Source organism: Myodes glareolus, chromosome 3 (genome assembly GCF_982192425.1).
Source record: "Myodes glareolus chromosome 3, mMyoGla1.1, whole genome shotgun sequence".
In the NCBI taxonomy this organism is placed as follows: domain Eukaryota; kingdom Metazoa; phylum Chordata; class Mammalia; order Rodentia; family Cricetidae; genus Myodes; species Myodes glareolus.
The window spans coordinates 75,182,147-75,207,677 of record NC_142028.1 but is presented as its reverse complement, the minus strand read 5'-3'; the positions used below and the strand labels follow the sequence as shown (position 1 = coordinate 75,207,677).

The 25,531-nt window shown below is 50.0% G+C and overlaps 1 protein-coding gene across 8 annotated transcripts in view; it reads right to left on the bottom strand.

Moving 5' to 3' along the window:
• Szt2 (SZT2 subunit of KICSTOR complex) overlaps positions 1–25,531 on the bottom strand; it is a 45,811-nt gene that overhangs the window by 16,507 nt on the left and 3,773 nt on the right. For all 8 annotated transcript variants that reach the window (XR_007235185.3, XR_007235186.3, XR_015004920.2 and 5 more), the window contains exons 3-42: positions 24,858–25,031; positions 24,414–24,584; positions 19,675–19,806; positions 18,722–18,863; positions 18,304–18,410; positions 14,633–14,843; positions 14,277–14,447; positions 13,652–13,886; positions 13,347–13,476; positions 12,454–12,596; positions 12,131–12,283; positions 11,881–11,995; positions 11,444–11,661; positions 11,144–11,359; positions 10,732–10,810; positions 10,477–10,571; positions 10,068–10,236; positions 9,820–9,934; positions 9,613–9,726; positions 9,245–9,415; positions 8,987–9,081; positions 8,640–8,763; positions 8,370–8,534; positions 8,079–8,283; positions 7,714–7,829; positions 7,344–7,590; positions 6,392–6,533; positions 6,160–6,252; positions 5,941–6,019; positions 5,547–5,840; positions 5,229–5,370; positions 5,012–5,119; positions 4,862–4,925; positions 4,504–4,689; positions 4,032–4,199; positions 3,868–3,955; positions 3,679–3,750; positions 3,304–3,505; positions 1,992–2,091; positions 799–928 (exon numbers count right to left, since the gene is read on the bottom strand). Coding sequence is in view for 4 of the 8 variants with exons in the window: in XM_048450487.3 (XP_048306444.3) it covers positions 799–928; positions 1,992–2,091; positions 3,304–3,505; positions 3,679–3,750; positions 3,868–3,955; positions 4,032–4,199; positions 4,504–4,689; positions 4,862–4,925; positions 5,012–5,119; positions 5,229–5,370; positions 5,547–5,840; positions 5,941–6,019; positions 6,160–6,252; positions 6,392–6,533; positions 7,344–7,590; positions 7,714–7,829; positions 8,079–8,283; positions 8,370–8,534; positions 8,640–8,763; positions 8,987–9,081; positions 9,245–9,415; positions 9,613–9,726; positions 9,820–9,934; positions 10,068–10,236; positions 10,477–10,571; positions 10,732–10,810; positions 11,144–11,359; positions 11,444–11,661; positions 11,881–11,995; positions 12,131–12,283; positions 12,454–12,596; positions 13,347–13,476; positions 13,652–13,886; positions 14,277–14,447; positions 14,633–14,843; positions 18,304–18,410; positions 18,722–18,863; positions 19,675–19,806; positions 24,414–24,584; positions 24,858–25,031 (5,881 nt within the window). In the remaining 4 variants the exon portion in view is untranslated. The remainder of the gene's footprint in view (positions 1–798; positions 929–1,991; positions 2,092–3,303; positions 3,506–3,678; positions 3,751–3,867; positions 3,956–4,031; positions 4,200–4,503; positions 4,690–4,861; positions 4,926–5,011; positions 5,120–5,228; positions 5,371–5,546; positions 5,841–5,940; positions 6,020–6,159; positions 6,253–6,391; positions 6,534–7,343; positions 7,591–7,713; positions 7,830–8,078; positions 8,284–8,369; positions 8,535–8,639; positions 8,764–8,986; positions 9,082–9,244; positions 9,416–9,612; positions 9,727–9,819; positions 9,935–10,067; positions 10,237–10,476; positions 10,572–10,731; positions 10,811–11,143; positions 11,360–11,443; positions 11,662–11,880; positions 11,996–12,130; positions 12,284–12,453; positions 12,597–13,346; positions 13,477–13,651; positions 13,887–14,276; positions 14,448–14,632; positions 14,844–18,303; positions 18,411–18,721; positions 18,864–19,674; positions 19,807–24,413; positions 24,585–24,857; positions 25,032–25,531) is intronic.

Here is a 25,531-nt window from a genome sequence, read left to right as displayed (position 1 = left end):
AGGCATTTATAAGTAAGAATAAATCTCCATGTATTTACTTGGGAGCTGGGTGGTGGGCTCCCAAAGAGTAAGAGTTAAAAAAAAAAATTGGGTATTAAGGCAAGAACAGGCAAAGGTGTGTCATTATGAAGCTGGGTCATAGCCTGGAGCTAACCATCTTTTTTATCTAATAGTCTTCAACATTCTTCAAGTACGGCTTTCTCCCTACTAAACACTAGCAAGCTCAATTCTGTACCTCATTTTGAAAGTCTTTCCTTGCCCCTACCTTCCTTCAGTCATATATCCACTTTCTCTGTGACCTGCCTGAAAGAGCAGTTGCTCTCTGCTCCAGCTATCCATCTTCACTCAGCCCTTTCATCTGCTTCTGCTCCATCTCTCACTGAACTGCTTTCCTTACAGTGACAACCTAGCAGCGGTCAATGCAGGGATCCTATCTTTCTAGCCTTGCTTCTCACGTGAGGCATGGGTAAAAGGACAGGCAGTGACACTGCTTTGTGAGGGAGGCTCCTGGCTGTGCCCGCATCATACCACCACTGGGCAGGGGTGCCTGCATCATACCACCACTGGGCAGGGGTACCCGCATCATACCACCACTGGGCAGGGGTGCCTGCATCATACCACCACTGGGCAGGGGTACCCGCATCATACCATCACTGGGCAGGGGTACCCGCATCATACCACCACTGGGCAGGGGTACCCGCATCATACCATCACTGGGCAGGGGTACCCGCATCATACCACCACTGGGCAGGGGTACCCGCATCATACCACCACTGGGCAGGGGTACCCGCATCATACCATCACTGGGCAGGGGTGCCCGCTGACGGGAATGGAAAGGCGTCTCACTGCGCCAGAGATCTTCTTCACTCTCAGCCACCAGGAGTGAGTTACAAACGTGACTGTCATGAAGGTCCTGAAGGAGCAGTCGCTAGGAAAAGGAGCAAGGTGTCAGAAAACTGAAATACGTTCTACTAAGTGGGTGAGGAAAGGCCACAGAGAATGATCACTACTGCTGAGGTCCAAGGTCAAAAGGAACACCAGGAGCCCAGGCTGGACTACCTATAACCTACAACACACTGTATCAAAAACGAAAGTCCATGGACGTACTGAGGACTAGGAGGCAGCCAAGGACAGTCTGCTTTAATACTGGGTTAGCCTTGCGTGCCGCGACCTGGACAACAGCCTATGTTGATAACTATGGAAAGGTTACTTCTAGGCATTGAGAAGTGAAAGCCAAGAATAGGCTTCACATCAAGGAGAGACAGAACCCATCGTTTCAGACACTGTTCAGTCTACATGGAGAAAAAGGTGATGTGGGGGTTTGGACTGGAGAGAAGCAGACATAGAGAACAACGGTCCATGGGGGAAACAGGTAGCCTGGGGAGTCAGAAACACAATTTTGAATTTCTAAAAGTGAACAAATAATTAAAGAACCTCTCAAAACCAAACAAAAGCTCTGCAACCAAGGAAGGATTCCAGTAATGAGGGTACCATTAATGGAAGGTACCAGTAGAGAATCTGGTCACCATCTTTCAGTTATCAATTAAAACTGCTTTATCCAGGAAGTCTTCCCAGATATTCCAGGGTCAGAGCCCTCTCACGTGCTCTCCCAGCAGCCTCTGCTGTTCTACTACAGAATAATTCTCCACAGCTGACACTGAAATCATCCATGTACTTTAGTTGTTCAATGTCTACATGGCCTCTTCTACACAAGCACTATAGAGTCAGGGTCCCTGTGTCTGGTTCGCAGTGATTTCTTGATGCTAGCACAGCAGAAGAACAGGAAGCATCTCAGGAGTCACTAGCACGAAAAAAGAACCTTCCAACTTGTAGGGAATGAGGGAATAACAGTTTTCCAGAACTTGGGGTACAAAGAAAAGGTCTCTGTCATTGTTAAGTCTGATACAGACCACCAGGTTCTAAAAGTTTGGTTCCTAGAATCTCCTTCCTCTTCTGCCCGAATATCAGAGTCCTGTCCCTGGCTGACTTACCTGGTTGACCTCTCTGCAGATCTCCCCAACACGCCTCACCAGGAGTTGCTGCAGGTGGCGACACTCAGTGCCAGGCCCGCCATCCTCCCGAATCAGGCTCCTAGGCAAGAAGGATGGATATGACAGAGAACTGCTGTGAGAGGAAGGTCTAGGTGTCCCAAGTGGGAAGGGAAGGTCATGGTGCTGGGCCAAAGGAAACCATAATAAAGGAGGTAAAAATGGACAAAGGAAGCGAACTTCATTGGAAAGGGAAAACATGGACATCTCCAGCAGTTTTAGAGACCTAAGCTCTATGATTGCCTTGCCAGCACCTCATGGAACTACAATGAGGCTCCCAGCATCCAGCACGCCCTTTATTTATTCTTAAAGCTTGGTCAAAATGTGGCCTTCTCTTGTGTCACCTCTAAGAACAGGTATTTAGACAGATGCCTATATTTAAGTGAGTCCTGGCTGTCACTTATTGTGACCTGGGCAAGTATTTAATTCTCTGTACAGTTTCCTCACCCATACTGTTAGGGCAATACTACTGTAGATTATGTAGTTGTTATGTAGATCCCTGCACAGGCTAGACAAGGCACTTACATGTTACATATACTTGGTTTTTTGTTTTTTTTTTCCTTTTTCTCCTTTTTTTCTTTTTTTAAGACAGGGTTTCTCTGTATCCTTGGTACCTGTCCTGGAACTAGCTCTTGTAGATCAAGCTGGCCTCGAACTCCGAGTGCTGGGGTTAAAGGCGTGCACCACCACCGCCTGGCTCCATACACTTGTTAACTATCAGCCACTACTCTTATTTTTTTTTAAATATCAACCTCTGAAACTTTTGTGAACTGTAGATGCTCTGGAGGCTCAGCTAGATGACATAATCCCCATCAGCTTTGCAACCCCACTGAGACAGTCAGGAGTGTCGGGCATGGTGGCACACACCTCTACTCCTAGCATTCAGGAGGCAGAGGCAGGTGGAACTCTATTAATTTGAAGCCAGCCTGGGCTAGAAAAGTTCCAGGCCAGTTCTATCTCAAAAACAAATGAATAAATAATAATATAAATTTAAGTGATGTGCTTTTCCTAGAAGATGTGGGAAGATCAGCAGTGGCCTCAGAAGATCCTACCAAAGCTCTCAGGCTCCCTTCTCACCCCCCGAAGATGGGTTCACTGTGGCCCTGGAGACCTGAAACAGACAGTGAAGATCAGGTTGATCTCTTCTAACTCTGTCTTCCCAGTGCTGGGGTTAAAGGTGTGTGCCGCTACAACCTGGCGTGAATAGACACAAGAAGCTGAAATCATCCGAATGCAGGCCACGGCTTCTACATACCGTGCATGTGCATACACTTCCACACGATCCTGCAGTATCCTGACGATGAGCCAGAAGTCAGGCAGGGAGGGCCCAGGAAGGCCTGAGAATGAAGGCTGTGGAGGTACTGGTCCAGGTGGAGTCCGAAGTGTGAAGGGGGCTTTCTCACCAAGGGTCTCACTGGGACCCTCACTGTCTGAGCCACTGCTGCCACCATCGTAACCTGTGTCAAATGTGCTCACATTCATCCCATCCTTAGCTGAGCCTGAGTCTTCTCATTCTCAAGAGCATCAGACTTGACGGTCTCTTTTAAGTAAGTCCCCTGATCCTTCCCCTATGCAGTTCTAAGCCCATATACCATCAACCTGGGGTGCTCCACCCCCACTCTGACCTTACCTAGGTGGTCTGAGTCCACACTGCCTTGACTGGACATAAGGCTTAGTCCCCGGGTCGGCCCAGGCTGACTGACTGTATAGAGAAAGAGAAATGCCTGGTGTGTCTCTGGATCCGTGGAGGATCTGCCAGTAGAAATGGAAGCTGGGAGAGACAGCTATGGCTCCCAGACTATGCTGCCTATCTTCTTACCTCCCTGTGACAAGCCAGGTAGGCTGATGAGGGGGGTGCCTTCAGAATCCTCCAGGGAGCCAGGGACTTGGGGGCTGGCTATCAGGACCTAAAAAGTAAAAATCAGAACTGAGATTTAGCTCCATGCCAACTGCCACACCTCTTGGTCCTCAAGTCAGACTTACCTCCCCTTCAGCATCTTCAGCCTTGTCTTCATGGCTGTGCCAGGCCCAGGCCGCTGAAGGGGGCTCCCCATGGAGTCCACCTGGTTGTTGACCAGCTGCCACAAAGAAGAAGCCACTGTCAGGATCCTCAAGAAGAACGTGGCCAGGGAGGTGAAGGCGTCGGAACTCCTAGGGAAGGAGTCAAGATCCTAGTTTAGGCAGGATTTCTCATTTGACTCTTTGACCACCACATCACCACTGCTGAGGTAAGAAAAGGTTATGTGACTTGGCCAAGCTCAGCAGGCCCAATAACAAGGTGGAAAGTTGGGTCTACTGTCGATGGAACTGGGCTATCAGGCAAGTGGGGGAGGGGTAAATGATATGGCAAGGAATCAAATTCTGAGGATTCAAATAAGAGACGGGGTCTTTCTTTCTGGGGTTCAAGGAGGGACGAGCCCCCAGGAAAGCATGCAGTATTCTGAGAGCGGCTTACCTCCTTGAACTGCGTGAGGGAGCGTTCTGGCCCAAATACAAAACTCAGAGGGGGAGCTTGGCGAAGGCAGGTAGAGCGTCCTGAAGAGCTATGGATGTGGGCAGCTGCTCGGTGTAGGGCAGCGCTCTGGGGCATGCCCCCTCTTCGGAGTGCCCCTACCATCTCATCTTCTAACAACCAGCGGATCTATAGTCAGAATGCAGGTGCAAGTCCTTAGTGGGACATCCTCAACCCCAAACCAAAAGATACCAGAAGACAGACTGCCTTACAGACCAAGAGAGCTCTGCCTCAGTCCTAGGATAACGTTAGGTACAGCACTGGAAGGCTACGGCTTACACTGAAGGGAGAAGGCTCTCACCTCATTCATTGTGTTCTCAATAGCCAGTCTGTGGGGTGTGGCCAGATTGGACAGTCCTGGGTGCCTAAGTAGAAGAAAGGTTTATAAATTAGTTTCCCAAGAATAAAACTGAGGGGGGGTTAAGATACTGAGACGGAGACAAGGATGTACCTCTCTTCTTCTGGGGGTGGTAGTGGGGGTCCTAGGCCTTCATCTGACCTTAAAGATGACGGCTGCCCTGGGGACCGTGGGAATGAAGTGCTGCTCTCAGACGTCGACCTAAGCAGGGTGGGAGCAGAATCAAAGATCAGGAGCTACTATCCTCCTAGGGTTTCCCAAGGTCTCCCTATTCCCTGAAGCCCAGAGTCTGCCAAACTTGTTGCCATACCGGTGGTGCTGAGGGTCCGTGGCTGGTGGGAGTTCCACTTCCAGGGGCAAGGTCAACACAAAGACATCCAGAGTGATACTGAGGTCCCTCAAGGGGACTCGGCCTCCAATGGGGGGTCCCTCTAGACTGGAGAGTACCTGGCCTGTGAGAGAAGTAAAATCAGGGGTTCCTGCGTGTCCTGGAAAAAGTGTGGCTTCCCAAGTCCCAAGTGACACTAAGTCATTCTCCCAGGCTCTCCGCCGCCCTCTCCTCAAGGGCAGGCAGGCAAACCAGCCATATGGGGACCTTAGGCCTTCCTCCTGGCTCCTCAGAACTCACCCAGGCAAGTGGGCAGGCTGCAGACGGGCACTGAGCTGTGCTGCCCACGCAACCGCACAGAGCATGTGAGATGTAGGAAGAGGGGTGGCAGGTCATGCATGAGGCTGTCAGGCCCAGTGGGTGAGTCACCCCCTAAGATACTGAAAGAGTCTTCATCGGGGTTCACAGTGTCTGCATCTGACAGAGATGTGGAGTCTAGCCCAGCGGGCCCCGGGTCTGGTTCCCGGCTCTCACGGTATTCCACCTCCAGCTCTGGATCACTTTCAGTGACCACACAGCAGGCAGACGTGTCCCCTAGCAGCACAAAACATGTGGTCAACAGCAGAGAAAGCAGTGGGACCACTCAATCCTGGCATGAAACAGCCATTCTACTTTGATCCGTTTGCTCACACACCTTCCTCTCCCACGAGCTCAGCCTCTGAAAACTCCAGGTCACTGACTTTTCTGTCTACAGTGTCTCGAGGACCCTCATCCTTGTGAGAGGAAAAAGCAGGTAATCAAAGCAAGACATCCAGGTGTCAGAGAACCAAGATTCAAAAGGACTCAGATGGGCTAGGGCATTCCTCTGGGGCTCTGTGTTGGGGCACGAGGAAGGAAAAGAAGAGACTCTCACCTCTCGCCGACTGGATGGAGGGCAATAGAAGAAGTAGTGGGGATTGGAGGGCACTGTGCGGAAGTGGAGGCGACTGATCTCCAGGAACTTCTCCTGTTGTGGGTTTAGAAGTAGGCTATGATGTCAGCCACCCTTAAAGGACACTAGTCCCTTGGCTAGATCAGGACACGTGACCATCCTCAACCCAGGGAAGAAGCTGAGGGCTGCAGAAGCAGGACTACCAAGTTCCCACCTGGATGAGGCCATGAAGGGCATCATGTGCCTCTCCTCTAAGCTGGCAGACATCTGTCAGAGAAATCTCCGGACCAGGGTCTGGATTCCCAAGGACCCGGGTGCTCTGGAACTCGGGCTCACTGAGGTCCTCAGTCTCTATACTGGGGTCGGAAGAAGCAGATCACTGTCAAGAACCACCAAGTTCTAGAGCAGCAAACATCTGTCTCTCTCTAGAATGTGCTAGAACAATGGTTTGGGAGGTGATGAGGGGACTCAACCCCCTCTCTCCCTTTGGGCTCTAACCTCCACCTTTCTTAGAGACAGGGTGCCCCCCCTTCTGACTCCCATGACTGAATGGAGGGGGTATTGTTCAGTATAAGCGGAGAACAGAAGAAGCAAAGTTTGTTGAAAGAGAGTGTTCACTTAGAGGGGGTCATGGAAATGGGGAGTCTGTGGCTCCAGAGCAGTGGGATGGAGTCCTTGACACCCTCAGTATTCTAGTTGCTCTTTTCTCAACAGCAACACACTGTAGAAGCTAACAGCACATCGACCGTCCTGCCTTGTCCTTCCCTCTAGCCTCCCTTCGGCAAGGAGCTGTGGAGCTGTGGAGGCCCACTGTGGAGACTCGAGAATCAACACATACTTTTGTGCTGGGCTGATACACTCACGTTAGTTGGGGGAATCAGGATGATTATGGAAGACATCAGAACAATTTCTGCTTTCACTTCCGGGAATGGGTTAGCCCTAACTCAGCTAATCAGAACACCAAAAGTTAGAGGAGATGGGGCATGCCTGAGAGGGAGACTGCTGCCAGAGCCAAGTGGGACAAAGCAGACGCACTGAAAATGAAGCCAGTGACAAGGCACCTGCTTCTCAGGTGTACTTCTCTGGACTGGAAGGTCTTCCTTGTAGGGACTTGGTCAATGTGTCTCCTACAGCCCTGCTTAACAACCTTCAAGAACAATCCTAACCTGGACTCAGAAACTAGGATAGCTCGTTCCCGGGGCTCTGGTCCTTCTTCGATGCTACTGCTGAAGGGCCCTGGACTGAGAGGACCAGGGCTTGGCGGTGCATGAGGCAAACCCCAAGTATGGCCACACAGTGCCAGCAGAAAAGAGGTGATGTCTACTTCCTGTAGTAGCTCCTCGCAAGCATCTACAGCTGTCAGCAAATCTTGGCAGGCCACTCTCTGTGACTGTTGTAAGCTTCGGAACAGCCCTAATGGAAGTAGAATAGACCACAGCAGTCAGCTCTGTCATTGTTCTTCCAGTCCCAACCCTGTAACCCTTGTAGTTCCGCCCTCAGAGGCACACTCCTTCCTTGCATGACATTTCTGCTCACCGCGGACATAGCACCGCTGTGCATGCTCCTGCAGCAAGGCACAGTGGGTGGCTGCCTCTTTGTATCTGGGCTCCATCCAGGCTGAGGATGAGGAGGGGTGGTCCAGATACTGAGTCCTAGGAATGGGAGGGAAAACAGAGCTTGGCAGACTCCCCTAAATGATACCTTGGCCTCATCAGCCATTCAAACTCCAGAGGAATGTAGAGAGCCTTAGCAAATGCATTCGTGATGAGGGGTGTCTGGTGATCTGTTGGGGTATATAGCTAAGAAGCTGAGTCCCTGAATGACGAACAGTCTGTCTACACCTGAGTGTGTACCCAGGCCTTGGCTGGAGGAGGCCAAGAGTCAAAATGGAGTACACTCACCGGAATATGAGATCTCGTGGTGCTTGAGGAGGCTGTAAGCCAACCATTTGCTCCCTCAGCGCTTCCAGAGAACAGCTATAGATGTAGACAGGACACCGGGTCCGGGGCCCATCTGCACCCTCTGTCTGAGGAGCCTGGCGCCCACTGTAAGCCAGGAAGTCTTGGCAGGAGGCCGGGCTTGGCTCTCCTGGGTCCTGGGAACTGTCTGTGAGGAGAGGCATCCATGATCTTCACATCGCTATGGGCTTCCCAACCCCAATCTACTTCAACGGCTCCAAGCGGCAACCTTACCACTAGCAAGTGTTACACTGAGGATGGGAACTTGGGACTTTGTAGCCTTAGCCCCAGTCCCTCCCAGGTCCTTCAGGCTGGGAACTGCATTCCAATCCCCAAACTTAGGTTTTGTTTCTTCTTGAAAGGAACCCTCCAGGCCATAGGCTGTCAGATGCTGGACATCTGAAGAGGAAAAGAGCGGTACCTTTCAGTGCTCTCTGGTGGGCTGGGGAGGGAGCTCAAGGGTTTGTATCAGTGGGATTGGTGAGGAAGGTCAGCCATTGGTACCTGTGAAGGTAGCTGGGAGAAAAGTCAGAAACACGTGCTGGGGGCTCAGAAGCCTTGCATAGCAGTGCCACTGAGGGGTCTGGGCAGACGGGGAGGGCCTGAGAACTCCAGGAATGCCTACACTCTGAAAGAGACAAACAGAAAACAAGAGCAACTTACAAGGGAATATTCCAAGTCCCATTCCCTTCTTCCACCCTGACTGGTTCCTCTTAGGTATAGCATGAAAGGTCCAGAGAGAGGGGATGCCAGAACTCTGTCGAGATGAAGGGAAGGAACCTGGGCGAAGGTGTGTGGTGATGGAGGGATGTAAGCATGGTAAGCGCTCAGGGAAAAGCAGTAGTGCTGACCAGGGTAGGAAGGGCGGAGTCTCCAGTGGCCTGGCCGCTGTTGCCTGCTGGATCCTTTGGGACCGTGTGGCCCCCCACTAGAGGACCTTCTGGACCTATAATGGGGTAGAGACGGTGGAAAAGGGCAGGACCAGCACAGAGGCAGGGCTCTGAGGTGAAAGGGTGGGGAAGGAGGCTAGAACTCAAAGACGGAAACCACCCTGGGGTAGAGAAGGGCAGGGCTGAAGAATGGCATTAGGAAAGCAGTGGAGAACTCACCTGAATCACGGCAGCTCCGCCGCAGGATCTCATTCAAGAAGGCAGCCTGGTCAGCGGGAGTCAGTGGGATCTCTCGGTCACTTAGCTCCTGCCCCAGGCAGCTGTGCAGCAGGCACAGCACCATGTCGTTGGTGGGACAGGGCCCCTCGGTGAGAGGCACACCCTCTGGCTCTGCCCGACACACACTCTGCTCAGCAAGGCTGCCAATGTCCCCGGCTCCACCCTGACCAGCAAAGTCCTTCCTTCAGCCTCAGCCTCAGCCGCCCTGTCACTCACTCACTGTGCTGGCTGCCCCGCTTTCTACCTTCTGAGGGGCCCAGGTCTGCTGGCCCCTTAGGTAGGGGTGAGTGGCTCCCAAGTGTACCCACCTCTGGAGAGCAGAAGGAGAAACATCTGTAGCTGCTGGCACTGCGGCAACAACCCTAGCAGGTCAAAGTGGAAAGGGATCTCATGGACACAGGTGTCTCTTCCTTGGTCCAGTCCTACAGGGAGAGAGCAGGGCACAGTGAGACCCAGAGGACCGATCTGAGGCTGCCTTCTCCCATCTTAGTACCCTGCAAATCCTCTCCACTGACCATCTGAGACCCGTGGCTCTGGGGGCACAGGCCCCCACTCCTTGCTCTGGCACAGCTGTATCAGGTATTCAAAGGTCAGCAGGGAACCTATGCAGGCAGCATCCCGTGGGTGGAGCTAGGAGAGAAACACCAGATGATAGCGTCATTCGACTCAATTTCTCACCTCTGGTTCCAAGAAGTGCATAGCTACAGCCCCCAAGCACAGTATAATCTGGTAGGAGGTAGAGGACAGTTCTGGGGTCACTCACAGCTTGAGGGATCTCAGAGTATGTCAAATCCTGCAGGTGTTTCCAGCTTTCAGGGCCAGGTCCAATTCGTCCATACTGAGGCTCCACCCATACCTCGGTGACCAGGTTGAGCTCTGAATCCCCCTCGAGGGCCTCCACCTCCACATCATTGTCATCATCTGTTGAGAAGCTAGAAGAGGAGGGGGTTTAAGCCTGGAAGAAGTCCAGTGGCAGCTGGTGGCAGGGGGACAAGGATAGCCACACAGCCTACGCAGACAAGCATGTATGTACCCAGCAGGGATCATCTAAAACCAGCAGCTCTCTGCTCTGGTTTGGGATAGAGGTCATATTACAGTATGGTAGCCAGACATTCAGGTAACCTGTGGAGGGGACTCTGCAGAGGTGGTTAGGAGGTCAGAGTCTCACCTACCTGTCTTTAGTGGAGGTAGAGTGTGGGGGGAAGAGGATGTACTGGACAACACATGTGTGCTTCTCTTCAGCTGCAGCCTGCCCCAGTGGTTCATTCTGTGGATAAACGGAAGATCCTATGCAAAACCCCGGCAGTGGAGAGGCCTAGGTCCCTTAATCTGGTGAGGCGGTTTCTAGCAGTCACCACCCAACTGAAGGCAAGTGTCCCAAGGTTCTGATGATCCTTGGGGTTAGTTTCAGGAGGGACGGCTCACACCTGAACTGGAAGCTCCAAAACCATGTTGATGATTCCTTCCCCGCTACAGGCAAAGTGGAATCCTTCAGAAAGCCGGACCCTGAAGCCCCAAAAAAACAGGACAGAGCAGAAAGATGAGGAAAGAGAAATTTAGTTCAGTGCTCCAACTTCCCACCTCCCAGGAGCTGACATGTGACCTAGTCCACTGGAGGCCTGCAGAAATTAGCAGTTTCTTAGAGTGCACAGGTCTAAGTAGGACCAGAGGCCAAAATTAGCAGAGCTGGGGAGTACAGAGCGGGAAGGCAACAGCAGGAACTCTGGATCGACAACGGTGCTTAGAGATGGGAAGTGTTCGGCTTAGGTCACTGTCCACCCCAGAGCCTACACTTATTTCTCTCCTTGCCCTAGCTGCCCTGCTGGCTTGGAGACGTACTCGGTGAGAACAGAGAGGAGCTGGGCGATGGCACTGAGTGGCAGGGTTGGGGCCAGGCCTGATGGGACACTCCACAGCCAGCGATGATGATAGAGGTAGCGCGACAACGATGCGAGGCTGGATGAGGCTGAGCGGCCTGACACCAGGGGTAATGGTCCTGGTGGCTCCAGTGTCAGCAAGAAGGGTGCTCTGTAGTCCAGGGGTAGCTTCTCATACCTGAGAAACAGGGCAGCTCTCCAGAGGATTTCTACTCAGTCTTCTCTCGTGCCCCGAGGCTTCTTCCCTGTCCTCTATACTCACCTGATAAGGAGCTTGTCTAGTGGTTTATGAAGGACTACAAGGCACGGCCGATCAGACAGGGCCTGCTGTGGTCCCAGTGTGGGGGGTGACTTGGAGGGAGAGTTGCCACCAGCAATGCCCCCTAGTCCTTTTCGCTTCACCTTGGGTGTCGGCTCCTTACTTTGTACCCGGTGAGGGAAACGAAGGCGCAGGATCTCTTCCTGAAGGCCTGACACAATCTGTGGGAAAATGTGACCAGACTCCCTGATTCCCAAGCCCTCCAGGTCTGGGAGAAGGGATCCAGAGTAAGAGAGAGAACCTGCCCTTTCATGGTCCTCAAGCCTCACTGGGACTGGGGGCACCTCTCCTTACTGAGTCAGGAGGACTGAGAAAACAGGTCATCAACAGCCAGAACTCTTCAGTCAGATGTCAATAAGGGCAGGCAGAGGCTAGCTTACCTTATGCCGGGCCTGGGCTGGTGTGCCAATTGGAAACCCCAGACGAAGAACCATGCATGGGGTCTTGGAAATAATGCGGACCATGTAGAAGGAGGAAGGGGGCTGGTCTGGGCCACTGGGGAGAAATGGAACTAAGTGAGCACTCCTGAGTTACAGTAAATGGTCTTCAGGAGTATGGATGAACGCTGAGGTTGGAGGGAGAGACTGGGAAGAGGTGTGGAGAAGGATAAGGAAATACCACTTTGCCCACCTGGAGAGCAGCTTGACGTAGGAATAGCCCTCAACCAGCACAAAGCTGCTCCAGTCTCGCAGCAGAGAGGTCAGTGAGGAGTGTGAGATTCTGCACTGGATAGTGCTATAGCGGCCATTGTTGCCCGGGGTGTGCAAGTGCTTAGGGAGTGGTCTAGGGACAGGGTGGGAGAGTGGGGTCAGATCTGCTAGCCCTTCTATGACCCTGAGGTCATGGAAGCTGATGAGCAGGAAGGCTTGGCCACAGTTGGCACTCTTCCCATCAGCCCCATTCCCCAGTGTGTTCCTCCATCAGAGCCAAGGCCCAGGCCTGAGAGTACCCACGTGTCATGCTCCAGGATTAGCACCAGGCGATGCATGTGCAGCCATCTCTGCCAGGAATTAGCATCCATGGAAAGCACTGGCTTCCAGTAGGCGGCAAACTGGGCATGGGATGAGTCGGAACCACTATGCTGAAGGGAAAGCACCTGGGGACAGAAAGATCAGCCCTTGGGAAATAGTTGTAGAGAAGCAGAATACAACCTCAGAGTAGCAAAGAGAGTTATGCTAAACTAGTTCGGGGGGGGGGGTGTCAAAATTGGGTTGTGGTTAAGGCACACAGGCCAGTCTGGGACAAAGGCAAAAACTGGTTTTCAGCGTGAAGGATATGTCAGGATGACTGACTGGGGAATGGACTGGACAGCCCTGCTGACCCAGCAGGAGGATGGAACCTGCCTATCTTATACTGCTGACTTCAGAGGAAAACTGCTGAGAGTTGGCAAGGCCTAATGACGAGGCCACTGCACACTCCCAGGGTCCCTGTGCTCACTGCACCAGGCTACCAGCTGTAGGCCCAGTAGGAGAGAGTCCAGAACTGAAGTTGTGGTCTTCAAGAAGTACTCAGTTCACATGGCTGGTGGTGGTGAAAACAGGTAATGAGCAGACAAGGGAGGCCCAAGGGCTGCATCTCCATGTGCAAGGAAAATGGTAGTCTGTGAGGATACCGTCACCTAAACATCCTGCAGAATGTCCATCTGCTTGCTAGGATGATCTATCTGTTCAGGCCCTCTTTTTGTATTAATAATTTTCCTAGGGCATTAGGATGCAGGAAGAGGAAAGATGCTTTCAAGGCTAAAACTGGTTTGGGTGCCTCAGACTTGAGAGAGAAGGAACAGTGGTGGTTCTGGCCTCAAGTCTAGACCACATGAACGGGGCTACGGAGTTTCAGGACCTCTTACCGGGGTGGTGGAGCCAGGAGGAATGTAGAAGAGGGGCACTCCACTCTTGGTGCTGTCGGGAAGTGTGAAGTGTTCCGGCACTGAGGAGAAGGACTGAAGGTGGGCCAGCATCTGATCTGTCTGGTTAATGCTGCAGAACAAGGACCAAGCCTGAGCTACAGCAAACTGCTGGGGGCAGATGAAGGGAACCTCAGGGCTTCAAAGAACCCTGGACATGAACATGGTACACTGAGTCCCTCCCCTCAGCTGCCAGATGTGTTGTTCTACAAGTGGGGCACTCTTCATTAAGAGGTGACCTTATTTACCTCTGCAGTGTGTTCCAGAACCGGCGGATAACATGAGTACGATACAGTGAGCGAATAGGTTGTCTCAGTGCACAGGACACATCATGTAAAATGTCATAACCGCCTTCCATTGTCACTTCTACCCGTGTAACTCGAGGGCCCTCAGGCTCTAGGGGCCAGGGTGCCACAGCCACATACTCAATGCGCATATTGTGTTTCCACAGCAGCACAAGCTTCACCTCCAGCTGGGAGCCTCCTGCAGGGGCAGCAGGGCAAGTGGGGGTTAGAAGAAGCAGGACTTCAGGCCCGAGTCCTACTCAAAGCCTCACGTATCTTATGGAACTCAAGCCTGGCCAGAGTTCCAAATACAGTTCCATACATTTCCGGACCATAGCCCGACATCCAACGTAGACACCATACCCCCTCGGCTCTTTACCTTGGGCTGGAGACGGAACTGGGAACTAGGTGCAAAGAGTACTCAGCCTTGAAAGCACCTCAAAGCCCATTTGTCTTAAATGACAAGCAGAGTCTCTCATGGGGACACTTAGATGAGTGGTATGCGGGTGTCCCCCTTTGTCTAGCAGGTCCGCACACATATAAGTTACCAGAAACCTGTGAAACTGTAGAAGGGTGTAGTGACTCTTACCTTTAGTTAGCGTAACCTCCCGGACACTGTAGCCCTCTCGAAGGCGTACAGACACAGTGCTGACCAAGTCAGCTGGCACCTCTTTCTCAGTGTGCTTCTTTCTGCGCAAGGCCAGGGCAGGGTTGCTGCTTGCGGAGACCAGGTGCTCATTAAACAAGCGGTGCTGAGAACCTGGAGGGCCCATGAAGATGGAGAAGGGAAAAATGGTGATCTGTCAGCTGATGGATGGGTAGGGAGGGGCTACACCGAAATCCCTATAAGAGAAAGTACCAGAGAAGCCAGCCCCAGCTGGACTAGCAGCCCTCCCAGAGCCAAGGCCACACCATTCTATAGCCACCCTTTCCCCACCCACTTACCACAGTAGTATTCAGGGTTCAGGGCTTCCCCACTGCGCAAAAAGGAGTAGAGCAGAAATGCCCGGTGGTAGACAGTCAGACCCAGGTTGCCTGGCTCAGGTTCAGGACAAGTGGACAGGTAGGAGCCAAATGTCGCCATTGCAATGAACTTCATCAATTCCACATTGGGCACATGGCCAAAGCTACAATCGTAAGAGTAAACTCCTCCCACCTGGAGAGAGTGGGCAAGTGAAGACCCTGTTCCACCAGAGGACCAGGAAACGGAGAGCAGGAGAGGGAAACTCCTGCTTCTGTATCCCAGACGCGGAGGGGCAGTGGGCCACAGTGCACCCAGGACAGACAAGCACCCTGCACCTGTCCTTCTATCTGAAACCCAAGCCAGCTGGCCATATCGTCCTATGCCCTCCTTCTTCCAGGCCAAACACTTTTCTCCCTTCTCTACAGATTTTGGCAACTGTTCCACTGGCTTCCTGTCAATACACTTCTTACAAAGTGCTTCTTAAACTTTAAGGTTGCATACAAAAGCCTTTGGGAGGTTGTTAAAGCATATGTCTGGTGTGGGGCCTGAGAACCTGCACTGAAAATAAGATTTGGTAATACCAGCACCACGGCTGGAGATCAAACCACTTCTAATCCAAGGCCAAACCCATCTATTTTTTGTTAATGAGGGTTTGTGAACATCCACACCCATTCATCTTGCACTGTGTCTATGGCTGCTTTCACACCGCTACAGCAAAGCCAAGCAGCTACGAAACAGAAGGCCCAATAAACTTAAATACTCAGTGCCTGACCTCTGCAGAAAATGTCTACAGACCTGCTCTACATGACTCATTTAATTTCCTGGCCATTCAGTTCCTAACCTTCATCTCTATTCCACACACCTGCAGCTGTCTACACAGTGGCCCTTGGCTTCACTTGGAAAGAATTCATCTTTGCAATTCCAAATTGCCACATCCCACGGTACAATACCCCTTTAGCTTCTTTCCACCCTCTTCCTGCTGTGCTTTGACCTCATTGAGATTGTCTGCCAGGTCTTTGGCCTCTGTTATCTCTGAGTCTATCCGGACCATCCTAACCCACATTACCCAACCCAGCCTCGACCCTACGATCAGGCCACTCTGAAACCATCACTGTTAAATATCTGCCCCCCTATTTTCTTCTTACCCCCTAAACCCCAGCCAGTGTCTACACTGGTGCCTTAGTGAAGGAGCTGTGTAGGCTGCTCTATGTCAAAACACAATACCCCACCCAGCTACATCTTCAGGACTGTCTTCAAATCAGTTCCTTCTTCCCTCCTTATGGATTTATTGTCTACTTCTGAGAGGAAGCAGAGACCCTTGACAGAATTTATCTGCATTTTAACTTCTAAGTCAGTGAGAGAGAGAGAGAGAGAGAGAGAGAGAGAGAGAGTTGTTCATGAAGAATTGTTCCATCTGTTTCTAGGGACAATGTTTTCCTGTCACTTTAGAGATTTTACACTACCAGGTCCTTTTTCTGTTTTTCCCCCTAATTTTTAAACCACTCTCAGACAGCATGACCCCTTTAGAACTATGAACAAGCAAACAAAAAAGGAAATTAAAATACACAGAGATTCTCTCTCCCAGTCAGAATGGCTACTGTTAAGAAAACCTCAAATGCCAGTAAGAATGTGGAGAGAAGGGGACCCTTACATACTGCTGGCAGGAATGTAAATTACCTCAGCCATTATGGAAATCAGCATGAAGGGTCTTCAAAAAACTAAAAGTATAACTCCCATATGGCCCAGCTTGACAACTCTTGGGATGTGCCCCCAAAACTCTAAATAGGTCAGCACACCACAGAAATACCTCATATCTATGGTTATTGCAGCCATAGTCACAACAGCGAAGTTAAATGATCAGCCTAGGTGTCCAATGAAAGATGAATAAAAAATGTGGTCTATATACACGATGGATTTTTTTATTTATTTAATGTGCACTGGTGTTTCGCCTGTATGTATGCCTATGTGAGGGTATTGGATCCCCTGGAACTGGAGTTACAGACAATTATGAGCTGCCATGTAGGTGCTGAGAATTGAACCTGGGTCCTCTTAACCACTTAGCCATCTCTCCAGTCCCCACAATGGAGCTTTACTCAGTGATAAAGAACTACATCATGCTGCTGTGGAAGGAACATTGATCACCAGAAGGCAATCACATTAAGTGCAATAAAAGTCAGACTCAAAAAGCATATATTTCATTTCTCTCATTTGTAGATCCTAGATTTTACGCAGATAAATAAAATGATTTGCCTATCTATGATAGCATCAAGGAGAGATGACACTGAGGGAACAAAGGACAAGCGAGAGGTAGGAGAAAGTGAGGGTACAGGAGTAAGTACGGCCACGGCAGATGAAATACCTACTTGTATGACAATGTCTATAAAACCTATTATTATGCAATGAATATATGCCAGTTAGATAAAAGAACCATGCTTGAGTGTCCACCTTAAAAAGCAAACTAAACCAAACAGAAAAAAACAAAACAAAATGCTCTTTATTTCTTTTTGGCTACCAGTCTCTCCTGCTCCTCACGGCAGGCAAATTTCTCACGTCAACATTTATCTTCACCTGTTCCTCTCCTATCCACTGCAATCCACACTTCCTGTATCACCTCTTCACTGAAATGGCTCAAAAACTTTCCATGTGACTTCCTGATCAACAAGTCCAAGGGGCACTTTTCATTCCTTGCTCTACTTGATCTTTCTGCTGTTTCTCACTAAGTGAACCACCCCTTCCTTCCAAACCTCCGACTTCTGACATCACACTGCCTCTCGTTCCTTGCTGGTGTTCCCTGGGGCTCTCCTGAGACCTCTCAACTCCTGCTGTTTCCTCAGCATCAGGATCTGTGTATCCAACTGCCACGAAGAGCCGTCCTTTGTTACCCACATATGCGCACCCTACGCACTTTAAGTGCATAGTCTCGCCCATCAGGTTAGCACTCTTACAATCTCCTTTGACAGATGAATCCTACCTAGAGAGAGCCATGTACCCAATGTCACAGAGCTAATAACAATGCCAAGGTTCAACCTGGCAGGCTTAATTCTAAAGGCTATGCGGTGAACTACAGGCACATCTAACACATGCACAGGTTTGAATTTGCCATCTTGTCTTTATCATTAGTAAACTGTCCTTGTAAAACACAAACCCACCTTTCCCTCCACACACTTTCATCACTCAATGGATTATACTCAAACCTTCTTTACAAAGCAGAATACGATATTCATGCCCTGGTTACATCTATCCTCGGGCCTTGCTTCCCATCGCTCTCGCTCCCTGCCCTGCGAGACCATCCATCCAAATGAGTGGTAGTTTCCTGAATGGGCCTCCCGTTCCTACTTTGGTTAAGCTAGTCTGAGCTGGGTTTTCTGACCCGTGTAACTAAAGCAGACGGGATTAGAACTGACTCGGATTTCAAAGTTTCTATTTTGTTCCCCACAACGTTAAGAAAAGGGGACAAATCCTGAGGAAAACCAACAACAATGAGAGTTCTCTCCCCTACTGTCACCTACCCTGCTCTAGACCTGGTACCTTCTCCCCAGGAAACCATGTCATCATCTTCACTTGGGAAATCTCGCCTGTAAAACAGTAATCGGCCATTCCTGACTTTGTGAGATACCCCACTTTCCACTCCTCCTTCCTAGAAAGCCCTCACCTGCACGAAGGAACAAGCCACAGTGCCGCTGCGGAGCTGGTTCAGTAGTGTCTCACATACGGCAACATCAGGGACACTGGTGACCCCATCTGTGATCACGATGATACCTGAGACAGGAAGTAAGAGCCCTGGAGACCTCAGTGTCTGCCCACCAGCAGTTTACCCACTCCCAGCACCTTTCTTCTTCCCCTTTCCTCCTGCCCTCCCGCAGGTGCTCCTACACCACAGATTTCCTAGATGGCGTCCTTCACATCAGGTTTCTGTTAGTGCTGAGAGTTCTGGGAATATGCTCAGAGTTGGCAAACAAGGAAACAAAGCCTGGGGTTCATTAATTCTGGGGAGTTCTCTCTCCCAGAAAGTGGGAGAGAGGCTCAGAAAGAACCCACTTCCCCCTTACACCAATAGGTCTTTTACTGACCTGCACTGGAGTTTGAAGGCAGTAGCTGCAGTGCCAAGATGCCCTGACGAATCATACTGACCAGTCCAAGATCAGCTGTCACCATGGAGACGCCTACCTTCCGGCCCAAGGACTCCCCTGATTCTGGGGACTGGTCTTCTGCCTGGCCCAAAATTACAGAAAAGGAGGAATGGTACCGATAGCACTGCTGCCCCACCTACAGCAAAATCAGAGTTCCCTTGTCTCTCTTGTTTGGTACAGGATACTGAACCTAGGACTTCACATGTGTCAGGCACATGTCTACCATTGAGTTTACACCCAGCCCTCAAACTGGGACTCAGGACCCAGTACTACCCAGGTCAGACAGGCATAATCCTAAGTACCCCAAGTTCCATTCTCTGCTCTGCTGTGTGCCCATGCCCAGCATATGAGCAGGTTGAACCGCAACCGGGAAGAGAGCAAAGCGTCAGATAAAGAGTCAGACTCTACTGAGGCATCTCTCCACCTTTCACCAAGAAAGGCTCCTTTCCATATTTCCCCATCACTGTTCCCAAGTATTCATAACCAGGCAAATACACAGCAGTCGCCCAACACTATTTGCACAGCCACTTCTACAGTCTCCAAAGTACAAGGCAGAACACACCAGCAAGTCAACCAGCTTTATCCTGATTGTGCGAAATGCTAAACAGAGATCAAAGCTGCCCATGGTCACTTCCAGACCCAGGACTGGAGAAGAAGAAAAAAAGAAAAGGCAAAACAAACAAACATCCTTTCTCCCAGCACGAGTTTGTGAGCTGCCTGTGTCTAGCAGGGAGCCTGTCCTGCCTGTTTACTAGTGCTCCAGCTGCGGCTCACTTTGTCCTTTGCTTAGCCCTTGTCTGTGCTCTCCCTTCTCTAGTGGGCCATGGTTCCTCTTTACCCTCTGTTCTTAGGTATTCTCTGAAGGGCTTCTGCCCGCTTTCTTTTCCACTTACCTGGCTCTGGGGCTCATACTGCTGTTGCAGCATAGTGGCCACCTTATCCTCAAAGAGGCAAAGCTGCTCATACACCTGCTGCAGGAATGCCTCCCGCTGGGAAGGGTCCAAAAGGCAACCCTGTACCAGAACCTGAGAAACACAAGGGACAAGCTGAGATGGGGTGGGCAGAGCGCTAGACATCACACATCTATTCTTTTGCATATCTCTCTTTGGGGAGTTCTGACTTCTCACCCAACAGGCACCCGGAGCCTAACTTCACATCCAGTTCCACCTCCTCAATCTACTCCAGCACCTCAACCCAGAAACACTGCAATCCTGCTCAGGGGCTCAGGTCACTGTCCACCTTACTCTAGGGTCACAGTGTCGCTAAGTCTCCAGGCCTACACTCTGGGCTCCTCACCCCCTACCCCTTCCTTTAAGGCAATCCTAGGATCTTCTAGTGCCTTCCAAGTTAGGCTATGGATGCTGTCTGTAAACTTCTACTTTGTTGCCTGACAAAGTTTTTCTTATTCTAATTTATGTCCTTTCATTCCTTTTTCTTCTTAAATACATTTCACATTCAAGACTCTTTCTCTGATTAAAGTTCAAAATCCATATTCCCCCTCAATAAAAACCCTTTCCTTTCTTTTAACCGGAGTAGATAATTCCCACTCTTCTTCAGGGAGAAAGTAAGTCAGGCACTAGGAACTCATCGCTGACCCAGAGGATGCACTACTCCCCAAGCCACTGACGTCACCTCTGAAGACTGCCAGAGGTGAACACCCGCCCAAGCTTGCTCTTTCTTCCTCAAGGCTCTGGAGAGAGGGTTCCTCTTCCTCCTCTTTTCCCCAAAGCCAATCCCCCCTTTTAAATTTATGTATTTATTATTTATATATCAATCCCAGTTCCCTCTCCCTCCCTTCACTCCACCGCTCCTCCCATCTGTTCCTCAGAAAGGTTAAGGCCTTCCCCGGGAACTCAATGAAGACTGTCCCATCCCCTTGTTGAGGAAGGACCAAGGTTCCTCCAACGCCGCCCCCGCCCCGTGCCTAGGCTGAGCAGGTATCTCTACATAAAGAATGGGCTCCACAGAGTCATGTCACACACTAGAGTTAGATCCTGGTCCCACTGCCAGTGGTTCCTTATACTGTCCAAGCCACACCATTCCCAAAGCTTGAACCTTTTACGTCTTACTCATTCTCTGTGGGCTCTTCTAGCTCAATCATGAGTAAGTGTCTCCTGCAGATGGACCTATGGTGGCCCTCAGGATCATCCTTCCCGGCCCTCCTGCCAAATAACTACTTCTGCTTCTTTATCCCCTGTTCTTGACTGGGTAAGGGACTTGGGACCCATTCTCCAGGTCTGTAAGATGGCGAGCAGAAGGAAATGTCAGGAACTGGAACCACAGAAATAGGAGAATGAGCGCCTATCGATTAGGACAATAGGAGACTGAAATACATCTGGATAGAATAGTAAGTTTTCACAGCTGGAAGCAGCAGTACACACCTATAATCCCAGCAGGAAGACAAGGCAAGTTGATCAAGAGCTTGAAGCCAGCCTGGGCTACATGTTGAACACTGGGCCACCTTGGACTGAGATCTTGCTCAAAAGATACCCCACAAAAAATAAATAAAATCATTAAAAATCCTATTTTTTGCATGGAATAATGTTCTATTTATAAAAACAAAGGACACGAGCCATCTATTTTGGAAGGTACACCATGGTTTTCCTCCTCTTTTGGATGAAGAGATACAGTGAGAGAGGATTAACCCACTTAGACTACAAAGTCCATAAAACATTAACAACAGTACCTTTTGAGTATTATATTATGGATAGGGTTTGTTATTTCTCTTAAGGCAGCTTTAAAATCTCCTTCAGGGGACATATTAGTAACATAATTTGACTTCTTCCATTTATTTATTTATTTATTTATTTAGAGACAGGGTTTCTCCCTGGAACTAGCTCTTGTAGATCAGGCTGGCCTCGAACTCACAGAGATCTGCCTACCTCTGCCTCCTGAGTGTTGGGATTAAAGGCATGTGCCACCACAGCCTGGCCTTTAACTTCTTTTTAAAAGCTGCTTCTGCTTCTTCTTCTTCTTCTTCTTCTTCTTCTTCTTCTTCTTCTTCTTTAAATGTATTTAACCTTTTTGGGGGGTTGGAGGGCTGCAGAAGCTGGTTTTCTCCTAGCTTGTTGGTCTTGGGGTCAAAGTAAGGTTTTCAGGCATGGTGGCAAGCATCATTTAACCAGAGCCCCTCACTGGCCCTTAATCAATCTTCCTTCCTTCCTTCCTTCCTTCCTTCCTTCCTTCCTTTCTTTCGGAATAGCAGGATACTGTTTGCAGCAACTACAGAGAGAAACATCCTCTCTTTGCCTACAGTTGCTGTCTTTGTTCAGACCTCACCCTCTCTCCCATATTTCAATTGTCTTCATAGTCTGTTCTCCCCTCTTTAAGGCTCTCCCCCAATCTACCTTCTATACTGGCCACACACAAGTGACTTTTCCCTTTGTACAAATCAAAACTTTTGTGGTTCCCTTCTCCCTAAAGCTAACTATTTTAACTACCAGTCCCTCTGACTGAAAAGCCCACTTCCACTTCTTGAATCATTCATTAACCTTTATTTTTCCCACATGCCTCAGTTCGTGCTCCATGACTTGTAGTGCAGGCTTACAGTCCCAGCCATTTGGAAGACTGAGGCAGAAGGATCATACATAAGGTCAACGGTACACAGTGACTTCAAGCTACGGATAATCCGGTCAGACGCTATCTCCAAATACAAAGTATAAAAAGTGAGCTGGAGACATAACTCCAGGGCAGGGCATTAGTTTGGCATGCATGGGGCCCTAGGTTCAATCCTTAGTACCATCCATCCATCCATCCATCCATGAGCCAGGGATGATGGCACATATCTGTAATCTTAGTATCTGAAAAGCTGAGACAGAAAATAAGAGTGCCAGGCCAGTCAGGTCTATTTAGTAAGATCTTGTCTCAAAAAGAGACTCAGTTTAAATGCAGCTTTGTCTAAAAGATTGGGTTTTAGTGGATGTTCCCTACTGGCGTCCTCACCGTACCTATGTTAAAACCTATCAATGCCTTTACCATACTCAGTTGAACTATCTCCTGTAACATCTATCTCCCTCCTAAGCTCTTAACTACTCCATCAGGACAGAGACAATATCTGGTTAATCTGTGTCCCCAGGACTTAGCCTGGACATGGCATAGCTCAGGCTCTAGTCAGTATTTCCCAAGAGGAATAGCATTTGAATGATTACCTAACAGCTATGCTATTCCTGACTTGGCTATAGGTGTCTGCAAAGTCAGGCCTCTGTTTGGAGACACAACATACAACCACCAGTTAGTGGCTGTGTTAGGAGACACTTGAAACTTGGGCAAAGGGCTGGCAGTCCTGCCTTGAGACCTGGCAAGTACCAACTGTTCTGCTAACGCTTCAGACCTTTAGGTGCTGTTCTTGGCACCTAACTCTCAAAGAAAATCTGACTGCTGAGGGTGACACTATAGCCATAAGGGTCAGTTTCAGTGAGTTGAGGGTGGCTAAGAGTAGATGAGGGGAAATTGGGCCAGTGTTTATCTAAGTCAAAAACAATTTTTCAGTAATAGACTTGGACATTTTCCAAAAGAAATGCTTTGTGATAGGCTGCACTGCTGGCAGAGAAACCTTTACATTACTTATGCAGTCAGCATTACACCTGACAGTGCACTGGGCCCTCAGAAAATAACCCTTCTCTGCTCTTAAATTACGTTCCTGGGGGCTATAATAGCTCAGAAGTCACAAAAGGTAGACAGGTGGTGGTGGCACATGCCTTTAATCCCAGCACTCGGGGGCAGAGGCAGGTGGATCTCTGTGAGTTTGAGGCCAGCCTGGTCTACAAGAGCTAGCTCCAGGACAGGCTCCAAAGCTACAGAGAAACCCTGTCTCGAAAAACCAAAAAAAAAAAAAAAATTCACAAAAGGATCCTAAAAGACTGTTCTGGGCTGCTGACAGGAGTCAGAAGAACAAGAGTCACTTCACAGAACTAAAGGAGTTGCTGAGGGGAGGGGGAGCTGGAGTCTTCACCAGGTGTGGGGCAGGGAGAGCAAATAATACAGTCAAAGGCCAGGCGGCAAAGACATTTACAGGATGGGTAGAGAAGCATGTGTCTAGCCAATGCCAACTCACCAGAGGAAACTCTTCTAAGACCTGAGCAACAAATCAAGGGGGAGAGACTTGCAGGAGTAAATACGATGGAGGCTCAAGAAGTCAGCAGAGGCCGGGCTGTGGCTCGATCTGTAGAGTACCTTTGAGCATGTGCGAAGCCCTGGGTGGCTCGCACCTGTATCTCAGCCTTTGAGAAGTGGAAGTCGTAGGGTCAGAAGTTCAAGGCCATCTTTGGCTACACAGAAAACTCAAGGTCAGCCTGAGTGACTGTGGCTCTGCCAAGGGGAAGCGGAGTGGAGGGAGACAGAGAGATGGCTTGGCAGGTAGATGCTTGCTACCAAGTCTGAAGACCTGAATCCCATCCCTGGAACCCACATGGTAGAAGGAGAGAGCTGACTCCCACACGCTGTCCTCTGACTTCCACCAACAAGGTGTAGTCACACAGACACACTAAATGTAATGAGAGGAAGAGACGGGGAGACAGAAAAACTGAGGACCTGGTGCCTGGGTACAAACAGTGGAGACAGGATAAGGGCTTTGTCTCAATAGGCTGTCAGAAATTCAGTCTGCAAGTACAAGCTGGGAGAAAAGATACACTACCTGGTGGGACTGCAGGCCAATTATGGAGGAATAGGCCTGGATTGTTACATAGATCTCAGGCTGGAAGTCGATACAGGATCCAGGCACTCGGAAGGGCCGAAGCAGCCCACCCAGACAACGGGATAGAGCGTGGAAAACTTCATCAAACAAGATCTCCCCTGTGGAATCATCCTGAGGGCAATGAAGAGAGAGATCTCACAAGGGAGGCCAAAGCGGTTTTAAGCAGAGTGCAGAAATAAGCAGGTTTCCAGGGCTAGCAGGACCCTTTTCTTAAGGCCAACTGTGCCCGTGGACACAGAACAGGCTCCATTCTGAACACCCATCACCCATTCACAAGCTTATCTTTTCCCATAAAGCTGAGGAGGTTGTTTTCACCTTTTCCAGCTCTCTCTCTCCTTCTCATTCCCATCCTGTCTTTGTTACTATTTTCCTCAAACCACTTACCACAATGCCAGTAGATGGGCTGAGGTCCAGTTCAATAACAAAACGATACTGCCAAGCCAGGAAGGTGACTCGGGTGGAAGGGACAAGAAGGAAGGGCCTTGGGACCACTGGTTCATCTGGCTGCCATCCAGGGGGCAAAACACTGAGGACTGCCAATTCCTGCTCAGACTGAAGCTGACAAGATGGAAGAGGAAGAAAGGGTCGTGCTCTCAGAGAAAACACCGTGTCAGGTGGCCCACAAGCACCTGTAACTCCAGCCCCAAGGTATCTAATACCCTCTTCTGGTTTCTATAGGCACCTACGCACATGTGACATACACTCACACACAGACACATTAAAAAAAGTTAAAAAAAGAAGGCTGAGAAGAGTACCCTCTCTTCTCTGAACCCCAATTCAGTCTGGCTGTAGTTGTGAGGCTGCAGAGAAAGTACGCAACCTCTTTAGCATCACTGTCCTCATCTGCAAAACAAACACGATCCTAAAACCAACCAAAAGTGCTGCTATGCCGTCCAAGGGAGTCAGTCCTGCACAGGAATGTTTCCAAGACCTGCCTCCTATATCCAAAATGACCCTGCACTGGTTCCACTTTTCCACATCCTTTGCTGCACTAGCTAGAAAAATGTGTCAACAAATTTCCCGTAAGGAAGCACTTCACAGGAAAAGCCACCGCCCCT